Source organism: Ascidia mentula, chromosome 3 (assembly GCF_947561715.1).
Source record: "Ascidia mentula chromosome 3, kaAscMent1.1, whole genome shotgun sequence".
NCBI classification, from domain to species: Eukaryota; Metazoa; Chordata; class Ascidiacea; order Phlebobranchia; family Ascidiidae; genus Ascidia; species Ascidia mentula.
Genome location: NC_138568.1, coordinates 18,887,049 through 18,903,105, shown reverse-complemented (window position 1 = coordinate 18,903,105; position 16,057 = coordinate 18,887,049). Strand labels below are relative to the sequence as shown.

At 37.8% G+C, this 16,057-nt stretch overlaps 4 protein-coding genes across 5 annotated transcripts; all 4 read right to left on the bottom strand.

Annotated features, from left to right (window-relative positions):
- Positions 1-143: 143 nt before the first annotated feature.
- Positions 144-1,291, bottom strand: LOC145894845 (methyltransferase-like protein 27). The gene has a single exon (XM_082983506.1). It carries the CDS (start codon positions 1,258-1,260, stop codon positions 580-582), a length of 681 nt encoding a protein of 226 aa, XP_082839632.1. The 5' UTR covers positions 1,261-1,291; the 3' UTR covers positions 144-579.
- Positions 1,292-5,327: 4,036 nt separating this feature from the next.
- LOC145895346 (thymidylate synthase-like) lies at positions 5,328-8,205 on the bottom strand. Its single transcript, XM_082984134.1, has 7 exons — positions 8,098-8,205; positions 7,888-8,034; positions 7,672-7,830; positions 6,956-7,110; positions 6,541-6,672; positions 6,194-6,317; positions 5,328-5,737 (listed from the first exon to the last, which is right to left on the bottom strand). Exons 1-7 carry the CDS (start codon positions 8,099-8,101, stop codon positions 5,520-5,522), a joined length of 939 nt encoding a protein of 312 aa, XP_082840260.1. The 5' UTR covers positions 8,102-8,205; the 3' UTR covers positions 5,328-5,519.
- Positions 8,203-9,060, bottom strand: LOC145895347 (methyltransferase-like protein 27). Its single transcript, XM_082984135.1, has one exon. It carries the CDS (start codon positions 9,042-9,044, stop codon positions 8,370-8,372), a length of 675 nt encoding a protein of 224 aa, XP_082840261.1. The 5' UTR covers positions 9,045-9,060; the 3' UTR covers positions 8,203-8,369.
- A 931-nt stretch (positions 9,061-9,991) lies between these two features.
- Positions 9,992-14,036, bottom strand: LOC145895269 (uncharacterized). Of its 2 annotated transcripts, XM_082984047.1 has the most exons (5): positions 13,830-14,036; positions 13,073-13,117; positions 12,811-12,999; positions 10,387-10,528; positions 10,117-10,153 (listed from the first exon to the last, which is right to left on the bottom strand). In XM_082984047.1, exons 1-5 carry the CDS (start codon positions 14,010-14,012, stop codon positions 10,137-10,139), a joined length of 576 nt encoding a protein of 191 aa, XP_082840173.1. In that variant the 5' UTR covers positions 14,013-14,036; the 3' UTR covers positions 10,117-10,136. The 2 variants fall into 2 exon arrangements, with proteins under 2 accessions (XP_082840172.1, XP_082840173.1); XM_082984046.1 differs by having other exon boundaries at positions 9,992-10,528.
- Positions 14,037-16,057: the final 2,021 nt, after the last annotated feature.

Below are 16,057 nucleotides of genomic sequence, written 5' to 3'. Positions count from 1 at the left end.
TCAGTGTAAGATTATTGTCTGCTTTGGGCAAATATTGCCATAGATCAAAAGACCCAGCTTCCAGTTATCTTTCCAATAACATAACATTCTCATACGTCCTTTACGATTAAAATATGTTTATTGTTCCTTCTAGTTTTGAGTTGCATAGACTTGTTGTATAGAAAAGAATGCGAAGCACCATACTACAAACACATGTTACCCAACTCAACAGTTGCCTGTGTGATGATGAGGTAGCAATTTGACCTTTTTTGAACTAAGTTTTGGGATTTCAACATGACAAATGGTATCAACAATTACTGCACACAGAAGGTAGGAGGTTGGTTCACAATAAAATTGTGCGAGTCATGAGATTTTTAATAATGACCATAAACATAAAATGTACCTACACACCCATATTGCAAAATCACCAAATCTTGAGGAAAAGTGCTTTCATAAAAAGTATCAACCACTAAATAATTAGACAAGTAAAGGTTAAAAATGCAATAAAATTAAGAATACATAATGACCCACTGTATAAATTAAAACATAGATAAAATACAATTCCACATCCACAGCTTTCAACAAAAATAATACAAAGCACTAACACTTTTGGCAGCAATATATGAGTGCATGCAATGGGGTGTCCCTTCCCTTATCAATGCGAAACATAGTTGACTTCACAATTTTCTTTTGCTTCCATGTTCCATTTTCTTCCAATTGTTTAATGACATTGCTGAGTTCAACGACATAATCAGTGGCTTGCTCATTATCTCTCGTTGCAAACACTATTACCCCACCTGGCTTAGTGACCTTTGTCAGTTGTTCCAGTGTAACAGGCTTTAGATGGCCAAGACTAAATGCACCGCAGCACACAACAACATCATAAAATCCAATCTCAAATGGAAGGTTGCCACCTGGATTCACCCAGTGTTCAACAAGCCTTGTGTAAAGTCCTTCTTTGGCCTTTGCAATATCAAGCATACCAGAACTTGCATCAATGCCATCGATTTGACCTTTAAACCCTTCAGAACGAAGTTTTTCCGCCACCAACCCAGTGCCACAGGCAATATCAAGTATTTTGCCCTCTCCTCCATTTATAAACTCTAATGCAGTGAAGGCTACTGCCTGTGGTAATTCATACCCAAGGCCAACAACATCACTCTCATAATCTTCTGCAAGCTTTGTGTAGTTGGAAACTGTCTTTGCGTTGCTATTTACATCAATGTACTCTCCGTAGATTTTTTCGAACAATTTCACGTCGTTTTCTTTGCTACTTGACATGGTTTATTATTCAAAATGGTCTGAAGATAGCTTTTAGACCAAACCCATTTCTATGACTCTGGCTAAGACAAGTCCAGTACGATTGCCTTTTTCTCCTTTCTCTCTCATCTCATGAAGACAAGTCGATCACACGTTCTTTAATTTGCAATGAATAAAACTCATTTTCTTTGCAGCGTAATTTAACCAGCAAACACATATGTTTATTAGCTTGCACATCACTCCTTGACATACGATAAAAGTTCACGATCGTTTGGGTATAAGACACCGCAAGTTAAATTACTTTTCCCCAGTAAATAACATGCATGAGAGGGAGCGACTTGCTTTCCTCCTATGTCGTCGTACCCTACTTGTGTTCACGCTACAAGAAACAGGCGTTTTTGTCACCGCAACAGGTTTGCAAGATAGCCAATTTTTTATCATACTGTCAAATTTGGCCAAACAACGTTTTTTGCTTACAACCAAACATTGTTATTTAATGCAAACGTTGGTGTAGCCGAAATTTCCGGCGTTAAATAGTGTGAGTAATTTAATTCGACTCTCAGATACGTTCCCACAATTGTGCGAACAATTAAAAAAGTATTATCTTCCTGCAATTTCTTAGCTCTGATGTCCGAAGTATCCCCAACCATGCGACGACATAATACAAAAAGATGGCCGTATAGCTGACCGTGGCTGCAGATCATCATTGGCCCATCTAAGAATGTTTAGTTGACTTTACAATGAACAAACAATATTTATTTTGATTAACTGCAGCTGATACAACACGATATACCACTTTGTAGGACAGGGACCTTTTCTATTCGGGCCTAACACAATTATGCAGACACGAAACCAAACACAACATGCGTCAAAAGCAAAAAAAGGATATTTACTGAAAGGGTTGCGATAAAGCAAAAACACAACACTTTACATGTTCGCATTGAAATCTTGGGGTATGCGAATGCCGCAATTACAAGTTTGGGTCTGTGCGGTCGCGTGGTGACGTCCGCAAGTACACCGCAAATGTAGTCTTTTACATCTTTCTAGGACATGGACTTCGTTTGTTCCAAAAGCTTTCAGACTTGTTTATTTCCGTACTGTGGGTTCGGAATATATTGGAGATAGTCAGGTCCAGGCACACTATAATCTCCATATTACTTTATAATCGGGAGCTTACGATCGCGACTCAGCTTATAGCCTACAATAGGCTAATAATAATAATGACAATAGAACAAACAAATATCCCATCGGCGCAAGCAATGTGTATGAATCCTATAACAATAACAAAACGGACGAGTTCCAACATCGCTGACCAGTTTCAAAAACATAGTTGCCCAAAAGGTGTTTTCTTTACTTGCTCGCTTGAAAATATTGACGTAGTGTTTACAGCACAATATACAGGAAAATTCAAATACTTTATAATATGTTGGCATGATTTAAGTTTGTTTCTCAAAATAATTTTGATTTTAAACTACGTTGTGTAAAGTGACATCACTTTGAGAATTCTGCATGTTTTTGCTTTTTGGACGACGGTAGCATGGAAATAATACAATTTCCCGCCAAGTTTCGAAGGTAAAAAGGACACCAATCAAGTTCATGGTGGCCGTCCATCCGTAAGCTATGAAGGGTGTGCGATAAACTGAGTAGGGAACAAACGTGTTGAAGAGTCCTGTCACCATATCAGTGCATATACACAACAGCGTAATGGCAAGGGTGCGTTTAAGAAGTCGGATCCCGGCCGCGGTGTTGGGTTTATCGCGGGCGAAACGGAAGGGATAAATAAAAAGAAAGAGCAGCATGCATTGCCCGAGCAGGTTGATGCCGGAACCAACCAAAAACGGCCACGTGTAAAACGGTTCCACCCGTTCACAGCCATATGGTGAGGCCGCATAGGTGTTGATAATATTGAAGATAATTCCCGCCGAAATGTAACCGGTGACCATGAGAGTAATACTGAGGAAACTTGCCACTTTTATCCATACTTTGTACAGAGATTCGAGAAGAAAACTCTTGTAGAGAGATCTTTGCTTAAACCACAGAAACAAATAAATAGAGGAGGCGCCGACCACGTACGATTGCGCTGATACTTTTGTGGCAATCGTGCAGGCGTAACTTGTTGCAGGGTTAAATCCAAGGTTGTATGACGTAATTTTCGTCACGTGGTACACGCAAGTCAGACAAGCTCCTATGGTTGCTAACAGGAACAGAATTCGGCCAGATTTCTGTGACGCGGAAAATTTTTTGCGGACAATTCCGTAACGGAGAAATGACATTAATATCCAAAGCGTCACAAGAAGAAAGAAACCATCAAATGTAGTGGTGACAATCCGGTGAGTTAGTTGAGTTCCTAAAGTTGTGTTGTCTGATGGCCAGTTGGTCGTTGTCGACAAGTTCACATTCATAACGCCAACAGATTTTTATCAATGAAAATAATTCAATTACCTAACAAAAAGAACGAGTATTTATGAAACTGCATTTAAACAGATTGACTACAATGCCAGTGAACTGAATCCTGCCTGCCATGCGTTGACATGGAACACTTTTTGCGTTGACTGCACGTTTGACAAACATGTAAAGAAAATTTGAAGGTGCTGACTAAACGGAAGTTGGCCTTTCACTGCGTGACTGTAATCCATCACAAAATTGCCCTATTACGTTTTTTTCGTGAAATTAGTAACGTTTAGTGCAGCATGTATTTACTGCTTACGTTTTGTACATAAACTTTACACATATCACGTTATTTTTTTCGCTTCAAAGAGGGTGAACTATATTCTGCAGTCGTCTAATGAATTTTTTTTATACTTAATGTGTTATTAATGCCACCTGATACATTATAAGCACTAATCTAATGTAACATTTGATATATATTGCATTTGTTTATTGTGAGTTAAAATTCAAGAAAAGAGAAATATTTTTGCAAATTTACTGACGGTTCTTTCTCTGTATATATTTACAGAAATACAGCAATGAGTTAACGAGTCCAATTATAAACTTCGTTCCAGCACAAATATTCACTTGCAATTTCTATAGAAAAAAATGCTATTTCAGTTTAACAAATAAACGTCTACTTGCACGAATAAACTCCTGTTACTGCAAAGGACTAAACAAATTAATTTTATTTATTTATAATTAATTCTTTTACTACCTAAATTTAACTTTAACTATAGCGTAGGTTACAAGTAAGTTACCACTGGTGGTTTAAGAATACTTCACGAAAATGCTGTGTTAAAAGTTTACAGCACGAATGTCGCAGTCAATTACATTAACAGTTCGCAAAATAAGGAACTTAAGTCATTTCATTATTTAAACTGACTGACAAAATTCATTTCAAACGTCCTTGCAGGTTGTGCGCCTACTAAAATAAATGTAGAACTGCATTTTAACCACACTTTTATTGTACTTCGTGATTGCTAACACCGTCATCTATGCATCATATCGCAGATACCAATCAAAAGCCCCCTCTGCAACGCGTAGGATATCCTGTTTAAGTAAAACACAAAACGTAGCTAGATGCGTAATGTTGAGGAAAATATCGCCATCCATCATTTCGACAAAGTATTGAACGTCCTCCAAATTCAAAAGGAAGTTTGAAAAACTGAAATTATGTTACTTTCTTGATACAGCTTAAATCCTGGCCACGCGCTTTTGCTTCTTTAACACGCGTATTAATATCAGTAAAAGTTAATACGGAAAAGAAATCCAAAGCTAATATGCTGATCAATATAAACAAATGTTTCGAACACTGCTGTGCTCATCATCAGTGATGTGAACTAACTGACTTGCGACAAAGCGCCCACGAAAGCGGACGTAACGTTGTTTACGTCTGAGCCCAGAAAGCAAAAGCTTTGTCTTGATATAAAATGTTGTTTACTCAATCAATTCTGAAAATCGTTTTATCGGTCAGTTCGAGTTTTTTAGTAAATTCGTAATCTGAAAGATTTGTCTAAATAACAATTCGTCGAAACAAACAGATTTAAAGAACTTTGTTTTTGCAATAGTTTTTACATATAATGCACTTTCATGTACCTTCTCTCTAATAAAGCTTACTGTACCAAGGACAGTTTCTGGTGTAAACTTTACTCAATGTATAGAAAGAAATAACTGTATTGTAAGCAACGAGATTGAACACAAAAATGAAAAAAAATTTGGTACAAAATGGCAGTGAACGGCACAAAATGGTAGTGTAGGTACTACTTTTTGTCATACACACAATCGAAAAGGTGACAAGTTCATTTTTTCGAGCAATACAACGTTGAAGATCAAGCAACAACGCATATTTTCTACACAGCCATTTTCATCGCGATTTTCTTGTGTGGATTGTAACCTTCTATAACGAAATCATCCATGGTGAAATCGTCAATAGATTCAACTTCTCGAGGAAAACGCAGGGTTGGAAATGAACGCGGTTTTCTTGCAAGCTGCGTTTGAAGCGGTTCCACGTGGTTTAGATACACGTGCGCATCACCCAGTGTATGAACGAAGTCCCCAGGTTTTAAACCTGCAATATAGGAATTTTAGATGGACGGCGACCGTGTGTAGTAAGGAAACTTAACACAGTTTGATTGCTTAGTATCACAACCGACAGATTCCAGCGGCGCAAAGCGTGCGTGTATGTTGATCTGCTGAGTATTGGGAACAAAAAATTACGCCAAAACATGATGGTGTTGATGCAGCACGAAACGAAGTATATGTCCTCGGGTAAAATTCAAATACTCACATGAATCAAATTCTATGACCACAGGCCTTTTGAGTAAATACTATTTCGTAACACGCATGTGAGTGTGTGACAAGTTGCCAAATCGTTATTCGTAACACGCGAGTGAGTGGGAGGCGAGTTGCCGATCGTTCGGTTTGATTCGTGTGAATATTTAAAATTTACCTGTTTCCAGTATAACTGTGTAACGTTGTGGCTTTGGGAATTCATAATTCAGCAAGAAACCTATTGGATGAATACCTGTTATGTGTGCAATCATGCATGTCAAAAGAGCGTAGCTGGCGATATTGAATGGAACACCAAGACCCATGTCGCCTGAACGTTGGTAAAGTTGACAAGACAGTTCACCATCACAAACGTAAAACTGTGAAAATAACGTACTCAAAATCGTTCCACCAAAATATGCGTGTGAACATGTGCATTTCTTCAGAAGAGGGCTAACCAAAATACACATTTATTAGTCAAGCTAAAATCCATATTTTTTTGTTGAATTATTTATTCAAAAAAAACGACGCTAGAGGCGATTAATTGAAGAAAAAGGGGACAAGCTAAAATCAATTTTTTTTTGACAAGCTAAATCTACGAACCTGGCAGAGAGCGTGACAAGGCGGCAGCGCCATCTTGTGTAAGTCAGCTGCGTTCCAAGCACACATTATAATGCGACGATCGTTTGGGTTGCTTCGAATTTTGTCGATGACGTTTTGTAGTTGATCAACGCCCTTAAATAGCAAGGTAATATTTTAAACATAGTAGTGTTTGTGCCAGAGTATTGAATGGTGTAAGTCGGTAATACACAAAGAAAACTGAATCAAATTAACCAAGGCAGGTTGTCAATTCTGCACACGATCTATTTTAATAGGTTGCAGAAACTGATGATGTATGTCTTCAAGCCAAATATATATTTTTTTAAATGAAACTAAGTCCACAGGTACAGAGCTGTCTGCTATGATCAGTGTTGAAAGTACCACACACATGGAATGGTGATATTTGTCACGTTTTTACCTGTCCAGTATAGTCAGCATGCATGTCTTTGTAATCAGCCCCAAAGTGTCGCCACTGAAATCCATACACTGGACCTAAATCCCCTTCCTCGCGATCTGTGAACCCTAAACCATCCAAGAACTCCCGTGATCCATTTGCATCCCAGATGTGGACGTCTATCAAATAAAAATGTTTTTTACAAAGGGTTAAAATTGAAAATATTAATTTAATAGTCTGTTTTTCTGGCACATTAAAACTTTTAATAACATCACATGAATTCACAAGCTGTGTTCCCGTTATTTTTTCGTGTTGGTACGTTTTCTTGGTATTGGTTGTGTGCTGTACCAGTATCATTACCCTAAGGAGGCCTTGTTGGATGACAGGCGAAACGTCGGTCAATAAAGTTACGTTTCAATGTGCCAGAAGAACAGACTATTAAATTACAATATGCCTGGCAGCAACAGAAACATTATGTTTGAAAATATTAGTTTAATAAACAAACTATATAGCGTGGATTTTCAAATATCATAACGAAGTTTAAACACACAGAAAAGCCAAAACTAATATGTTATTCATTAAGCAACTTAATCAGTTTACACCACTGATGATGAGCACAGCAGTGTTCAAAACGTTTGCTTATAATGATTATAATTTTGACTTTTTTATTTCATGCAAGTTTAAAGTTGTTCACACCTGAGTTTAAACAACTTGCACTACCAGCAGTGTATATTATTTACCTTTTTGAGCCAGTTCCTTGGCACTTGTGCTTCCTCTTATAAACCACAAAAGTTCTTCAGCCACCCCACGAAAGAAGACACGCTTTGTTGTTAGAAGGGGAAAAGATTCACGCAAGTTGAATCGCATTTGTGCTCCAAAAATAGACTTTGTTCCAGTACCTGTGAAAATGAACTTTTTTTTACAGGCCTTGATGCTAAGATTTTTCATACATTTACCTGTTCTGTCTCCTTTGACTCGACCATGTTCAAGAATTTGAGATATTAGATTCAAGTATTGCTGCTCGTCGTGATTTTTCTCTGAATTTATGTTTTCCTTGTTAATAGATTGAGGGTCTCCACATGGTAAATTGGTGTCCACAATCTCTGCACACAAACACCAAGTGGAGAGAAGGTTTCAATCAAAATTCCATATTTCATCGTGCTTACCCATATTGCAAAAAAACGATCTTTTTGAAATCTTTAATGATGTAATTTAAGTTTTAAAGCAAATCACTGTTTTTTAAAAAGTTAAAGACATCTAGTTATTGCACCTGTAAAATGATTAGACCACTCGAGGATTAGATGTGCCATACATAAATGCAATATGAAGAGCAACAATGCAATTACAGTAGCAGGAGCCATTTGCATACATTATGACCCACTAAATAAATTGCAGGTAACACACAAATTCAGATGATTGACACAATTGGCACACAACATTAACACTTTTGGCAGCAATATATGAGTGCATGTAGTGGGGTGTCTCTTCCCTTATCAAATCGGAAGTACGTTGTCTTCGCAACTTTCTTTTGCTTCCATGTTCCATTTTCTTCCATTTGTTTAATAACATTGCCGAGTTCAACGACATAATCAGTGGCTTGCTCATTATCCCTCGTTGCAAACACTATTACCCCACCTGGCTTAGTGACCTTTGCCAGTTGTTCTAGTGTAACAGGCATCAGATGGCCAGGACCGTACCCCCCGCAGCACACAACAGCATCATAAAATGCAATCTCAAATGGAAGGTTGCCACCTGGATTCACAAAGTCTTCTACCAGCTTTGTGTAAAGTCCTTCTTTGGCCTTTGCAATATCAAGCATACCAGAGCTTCCATCAATGCCATCGATTTGACCTTTAAACCCTTCAGAGCGAAGTTTTTCCGCCACCAACCCAGTGCCACAGGCAATATCAAGTATTTTGCCCTCTCCGCCATTAATAAACTCTAATGCAGTAGAAGCAACTACTTGTGGTGTTTCATACCCAAGGCCAACAAAATCACTCTCATAATCTTCTGCAAGCTTTGTGTAGTTGGAAACAGTTGCTTCTGTGCTGTTTACATTGATGTAATCACCGTATATTTTGTTGTACAATTTAATATCTTTATTGTCTGACATGATTAATTATTAAAAATGATCTGTTTGGAAAAATAAACATGAAACAAAAGTAAACCTAATAACACACAACAGGCTTAAAAGAGTTAAAGTGGATGTTTTCTTCCACCCATCTTAACAATTATTACCAGTGCAGAACTGCAGGTTTATGTAATATGGAATTGAAAACTTTGAACACAGAAATGTTGATGAAGAATTCTTTTGTAATTTGTAAAAATATGTAATTTGCATGTATTATTTTGGTTTAGACGATTGGAAAAACGGTGTGTGGACTAGAATCTTAAAAGTACCTAGAAGCAGTTTATCTTTTCTGAGCGAATGGCCAATAAAATTTGAAAAATATGCCTTCTTTCCAAACTCGTATATTATGTCATCTCCGTTCTGGTAACATAAATTAAAATAAACGGTAAATATTTGGCGCTTTATATGCCAAATCCTTTCCACACAATTTGCAGGTTAGCCAGGAAAAGTTGCAATGCTTTGCTTTTTTATTTGCGAAGCAGCAAACAAAAATAATTTGAGCTCTAACAAAAGCATGACTTCAGCTATTTTTACCCGCCATTATTCATCAAAATCTTTTTGGAGATCATTATGCTTTTAGTTTAATTTACTTTTTTTTATCTTTATATAACCGAATACTTCCACAGAAACATTTAATTAAATACATGATTTTTGTTTTAATTCCTTTCAATGGTCCCTTTCTTAAAAATTTGCTTCGTCGACATTTTTTTCTTTGCTGTCACCTTGCGGGGCCGTTGGTTTGTTTATCATCTTGTAAGGTAGCGCTAAATATTGCCAAAGTTGAACATACTGTCATTGCTTCTTTTGTGTAATGTCTCAATAAACATTCGATATGTATAACAGAAATATTTTATATTGCGACAGTTTGAATAATCCCACATCATCCACAAAATTCCTCTAAAGACAAAACTGCATACACACACTTAACGACGATTAAGGCTTGCATGCATGCAAGAATATTAAATACATTTTAAAGCGTGCATTGTCACTTGCAATATAATTGTAAAACACAGTTACGACAAAAAACACAAGATTGCCAATCCACATCGGCGGAGTTGGGGAAGTTATTCCGCGTCAACAAGCAATGCTTTCTAAAACAACAAAACAGTTTGTTGTTTTAAATACATCCATAAAACTTTGGAAAGTTTTTGGACGGCGAAGAATGCAGGAAAAATTCTGAACTAGATGCAGTTTGCATATTCCAGAGATCAGATTAAAAAGATTTCCTAAACACAATATACACAATAATCTATATAACGTTATTTCTACATGCGTCATAAACATTTTGAGAAATGTTGAACCATCAATTGTGAAAGGTCATGACCTTCAACGTGTTTCTGCCGTTTTCGATGATTCAGTCGCAGAAGTTTGTTCAGATAATCGTGCAAATGATTGACGCAACGACTGTAAAATGTACGTGACGTCAAAGATGACGTCATCGGTGACGAAGAGGGGATTGCATGCACCTGGCAACAAAAGTTAAGAAGTTTATCGTAAAAAGCATATTATTTACACATGGTACTGGGACATAATATAACATTGGTTTTTGTTATGATTACTAGAGCGGATGAGGTTACCCTGTTTTGGACAAGCATTATAACAGGACAAACTTGGCACATTGTAACAGTCGCTTCGTCAGGTGAGACTAATGGCGCAACATACCGAAATGCGGTTGAAACAAACAAACAAGTGACATTTCGAAACGACAAGACAGCGATCATTTGGTTGGTGTTACTGAGTCCCTGCCTTTATTGAGAAAATTTAATGACATTAAAATGGTCAATATGATGTTGTCCATGACAATAAGCTCTTTGGCACAACAACGGATGAAGTTCCGATTGGAACTTGTTTGAGCGATGAATAATGTTGCGCTTTGAGACAGCCAACATAAAATTAAACTATATTTGGAGAACGCTATATGACGCACAGGGCTGCCCTTTGGTATGGAGTGAAACAAACCAACCCAAAGAGGAGAGCAATGCGTGAGATGAAACTTCCGCAAACTACAATATGAATATTTATAAATGGCAAATGCACAAGCTAATACAATTGAAAGGTCGAGTTTGTTTAGACACAATAACGTTTCTCAACTACTGATGCCAAACTATTTTAAACCTATTTAATGCAGAATGCATTACTTGTTTTAGGACTTTTTGAAAAGAAGTTGAAGTGGGACCATGCAAAAAATTAATGCATTGGACTGTTTCATGTATCACGTGCCCGCCTCGGAATTTAACGCAGATATTTTGATGCGATAAAGCATTGTTTACCAACACATGCGGGCAGTTTGTTATTGTCTCGATGTTTTACTCGTAAACATGTGGAGATCATTGGCTGATCATGATGCGGAAGGCAATACGGCTAAAGTCATCAAATTATCTGAGTATTATAAGCAATGTGGAGCCAATAATATCTGAATATTGTTTGCACGATTTGCTGATGTCGGTTTGGAAAACTTCGTGCATATTCTCGAGCAAATATAGTAAAAATGTTGCACACGACCTTGCCATTTTCCAACGCTCAATGCACTTTACAACGCCTTCGGGAAAACAGTTAAACGTGCCGCACGAACAACCACTTTACGTTCAAAATCTTTCCAAAATCTTTTGCGTTGCAAGTTCAAAAGTTCAGGAGTCGTCCAACGGCCTCGATTCGACGGACACGCCCAAGCGGCGTTGATCACGCATTTGCGTCACTGAGCTGTGAACTGTTGCGCAAGATCTCCCGGAAAGCGATAGGGAAGGCGCCAATTTGTGGACTTGACAAGTGAAAGAAAAAACCTCAGGCTGCGAAATTTGCTACCGCATATTTAATGCGGACTTTCCGAGTTTCACAGCAATTATCGAATCTCACATGACTTTAATATTGACAAATCTTTTTTTTTTATCTTCAAGCAAAATGATTGATCAGACTTTTCAGACAAAATTCGCAATGTTGTCGAGCACCCTAAGGCAGAGATTTTCTACGTTAATTGTTTTTCTGCTGAAGAGCGTATGGTCTTTTACAATATTAAATATTATTTTTTATTAGTATGCTCTGATGCTCGTTCCATTTTTTTTTCAATTAGCGGGCCATTAGATGTTTGAAATTGCACCGGTGCGCACACGGTTGTATAGAGACACTTAACCGTTTTAACCAAATCCCACAGTTAACCATGAAGAACAAACGTCCAATCTCAAAATTTTGTTTTCGCTAATTTTGAGTCTTTTTTGTGAAATACATCCGCAATTATTTTTTTAACCGGGCCCCACATGGCCTAGGACCGCTCCCGGGTCCGTAAGCGTAAACCACTGCTCTAAAGTATATTTATCCGCAAAGCAAGCATTGTTTAATGTCAAAAGGGCGAGGAAAGGAAACCGCGGCATCGTTTTTTTCACACATTTTCTTCGTGTCCTGTCAGCACCCAAATGCATTCCAGACAAATGACAGAATTTAAAACTCCTGACAATTGTCAACTTTTAAGTAGCTTCAAAAGATGGCCCATTAATACCGACAAAAACAGCTGACAGATATATACGTTGGCGCATTTCATGTGTTCCGAAATACGTTCGTTGTATTTTTTTACTACGATGATCGAACGAAGGTAAATTGGATCATTTTCAACCCAATTTAACGTTATTTAAGTCGCGATATTGGTCTCAAGACTTCATTTGGTTGAAGAATATCGCAATCATTGTTGGCACTGTTTTGGGCAGCATAACGAAAGGTCGTCACTATATTGATCCAGTGAAACCTCAAGCAATCTCACCTGGGCAAAACGACGCATATATTCGTCAAAATGACGCAGATAGTCACGGAATGTTGAAGAAGTACGGGTGTCAGAACTTGAAGAAGATGTTGAATTAGAGCATCTCGATATGAGAGTCTCGAGGGCATGGAGTGATAGCTGGAGTTGGAGCAGGTGTTTTAGATGCGAGCCCGGGGTTCGAGCTAGAGTCTGTGTAAAAAAAGGAATGACCACGTATGAGCATGTGTTTATAAATTAACGAGTCAAAGGCATTCAATATTACCTCATCCCAGTGAACGGTGACGAAGCAGTCTTCAGATAACTGTTCCTAAACAAATTAAAAATTATTCCAATGTTGAGGTTCTCAAATTGTGTGACGCGACGCCTGGTTGGTCGTTTTGAATTTCCAGGGCCGCCGCGTGACAATTTCAAAAGAAAAATTGACACAAATGACAATTTATGTCAGCGCTTTGGCACTAAACATTGGAACAAATCGTCCTGGTAGATTTATATGATTGGTGCGTTGTAAGTGCCGTGAATCTTTCCAAGTGCATCACATGCGGAAAAGTTTGAGAAGCACTGCTCTAATGTATCAGATAATTTACCATAATAGCATTTAGCAGTAAGTTTGGCGTAACAGCTTGTGTATTTCCATTACGTGTGAACATATTGCGAGGTTAAATGCTAATTACGTCATATTGTTTGATACTCATGCTGTATATCCTGTGTAATTTTACATTAATTTTGTGTTTTGAACAGTTTATGTCGGAAACACAACAAAAACCTGACAAATTCACGCCGCGTCGTTTCAAAATCTATATAAACAGATAAAGAGAAAGAAACCAAACTCGGGCTCAGATCTGTAGCATACGTGTTGTACAGATCCAACGTTTACATTTAAAAAGCGTGATTATGGCAACATATCACATAGTCTTTAGTCTGTGACAAATTTGTACAACATACTTAGGTGCAAAAAACGTGGAGTTGACTATTCTAAACAGGAAAGCTATTATGCTATCAATCTGTTTAAACATACTTACTTTCCATATTCTTAAATCGACCCTGGATTGTCGAAACTTTCTCATAAGTTGAAGTCGCAGATTTCGTACATTTATCAGATCCGCTTCGTTTTTGGTTCGTCGTGCAGACGTTTGTGGAAGTTTGTGGCAAGAAACAGTGGTAAGGCACATGGTGATGAAAGCAAATGTTGAATATATTCTCATTTTAAGTCATGGAAAATTGCAACCAGCATGGTTTCCGTTTCGTAAACTCGCTAAACCATCTGAGCAAATTCTGCAGAAAAGGCGGCTGTAAGTTTTTTTGTTAAACAATTCTCCTTTGCAATTGAACACAACTAAAATTTATGCCTTTATATTCATATGTATTTATCAATGACACACTCTTTATGTTGAAAAAAAGGAATAAACTTGCAAAATATTTGTCTTTAAGTTTATCAATTGCTATCCGGAAAAAAATACAAACAAAACCTTAAAGGTTCCAACACTCAAAATGCTTACACACTATTCTGCTCTGTTTCTCCGCTGGTTTGCGCAAGTTTCACTCTCACACGAGCAATATATAGGAATTTTAAATAACGCGCACGAAATTGATGGAATGGTGATGCTCTTATTGTGAGGTTGAGAAAAAAGTTTATTCCTCCAATGACGAACCATGCAACCGCGCTCCGAGTCACACACGAGAAGTAATGAACCTAATTTAATATCTGTGATTCATTCCAAAACTTTCTAAAGCCTTTTGCGCGCTTCGGAGTTAAACGTGTGAACATTTTGCGACGCTATCCCATCGGTTTGACTTACACAACGTGGCGTGACCTTCACTGCACGTGTCCATGAAATGACATTGTTCCAGTTTGCCGGTCGTAACACATGGGAGAAGTCAAAATGTGACATTATCTTGATAAAATCGCCGGCACTAGCGATCCACGTGCCGCTAGCAAATTAGGGACACCACCCCACAACCTTCAGTGAGTCATTCAGAGTCGCGACCGCATTCGATTTTCTGACGTCGGTTGCCGATGACATAGAGGAAAAATTAGGCCTCAGGCATCAAAGGAAGCATGCCAGTTGCCAATTAACCGGTGAATCGTTACGTGCAGTTTATTGGCATACTTTCTGTTTGGACGTAATTGGGATCAATACCGAAAAATGCGACCTATTTTTGTTCAATATATAACATATTCATCGTCGTTGTACAAAGGATTAACAAAAGAAATACGTAGTTTTACTGTGTATTGCATTCCGACGTCAGAATACACATGCTTGGCTGCAAATGTGCTTCGACAAATTGTAATCAATATACTTGTTGCCCAATACATCTATAAATGTTACGTCGGCCTTACGATATGTGTGTATATATAACATGTAAATACATATCGAATGAGTAAAGCTTTTCTTGTTACAACCAGAGGCTAAATTCCAAGCAATGATCTTTCCCAGTAAAACCTAATCGATCCAAAAAAATACCTTTATCCGGTGCTTGGTTTGTCAATTCAGTGTCAAGGACTATTCGGTGCTGTTTGAGAAATTACACCAAACGCAGCTAGCAACCTTTAACCGACTTCATGATTCTCAAATCACGATAGTTGGCAAATATAGCCGTCTTCACATTGCTTTGGGATGATTTGTTTGTTTTTAAAACAACAGCTTAGACTGAACCGCTCGGGCTGCAGTTAAACCGTTATCTTAAAACCCTTCTTTTAACTTGTCGAATCAAATCAATGGAGAAAGAGATGTGCGGGTTATTAAAGTTGTGTGTGGTTTGGTCCACAAGTCATCAGTTGTAAGGTTATTGTGGGAAATACCTTTTGGCCCCGAAAATATTAGCCAGCAGTGGGTTTGCGGTTCAATAACAATTTTAGGGATGAAAATTGAAAACGATTTTTTCTGCATTTGGGTTGCACACACGTGATTATTAAAAGTGCTCTGAAAGTATGAGGTTTTGCCAATTCCTCAAATAACAGAACGTTGTGCAGCATAAATTGCACCAAATCTAGCGATGATGGCATTTACGGACGTCATTCAATGTTACATAATCGCGATAAGGGCGTGACCTACCCAAAATCTCATTGAAATGAAAAAATGCCGAAAACCGTAAACCCATTTGAACCTTTGCTTTCTCTAAAAGTGAATGTGCGAACGAACTGCCTGTTTTTTTCCAATTTGATTTCACCTTCACGTAATACTTCGAATCACATATTCTCCACCAGCATTTAATCGAGTCTAACAAAAAGTGAATTCCCGAAACTCAT

What these genes read in the sequence shown, in the direction of transcription:
- LOC145895269 (XM_082984046.1), bottom strand. Translation starts at nt 14,012, where the DNA reads ATGAGAATATATTCAACATTTGCTTTCATCACCATGTGCCTTACCACT. An exon ending in TCGATTTAAGAATATGGAAA is followed by an intron (nt 13,118 to 13,829) that starts GTAAGTATGTTT and finishes TAATTTGTTTAG; the next exon opens with GAACAGTTATCTGAAGACTG. An exon ending in TCACCGTTCACTGGGATGAG is followed by an intron (nt 13,000 to 13,072) that starts GTAATATTGAAT and finishes TTTTTTACACAG; the next exon opens with ACTCTAGCTCGAACCCCGGG.
- LOC145894845 (XM_082983506.1), bottom strand. Translation starts at nt 1,260, where the DNA reads ATGTCAAGTAGCAAAGAAAACGACGTGAAATTGTTCGAAAAAATCTAC.
- LOC145895346 (XM_082984134.1), bottom strand. An exon ending in CAAGGAACTGGCTCAAAAAG is followed by an intron (nt 7,111 to 7,671) that starts GTAAATAATATA and finishes TTTATTTGATAG; the next exon opens with ACGTCCACATCTGGGATGCA. An exon ending in CTTGTCACGCTCTCTGCCAG is followed by an intron (nt 6,318 to 6,540) that starts GTTCGTAGATTT and finishes TTATTTTCACAG; the next exon opens with TTTTACGTTTGTGATGGTGA.
- LOC145895347 (XM_082984135.1), bottom strand. Translation starts at nt 9,044, where the DNA reads ATGTCAGACAATAAAGATATTAAATTGTACAACAAAATATACGGTGAT.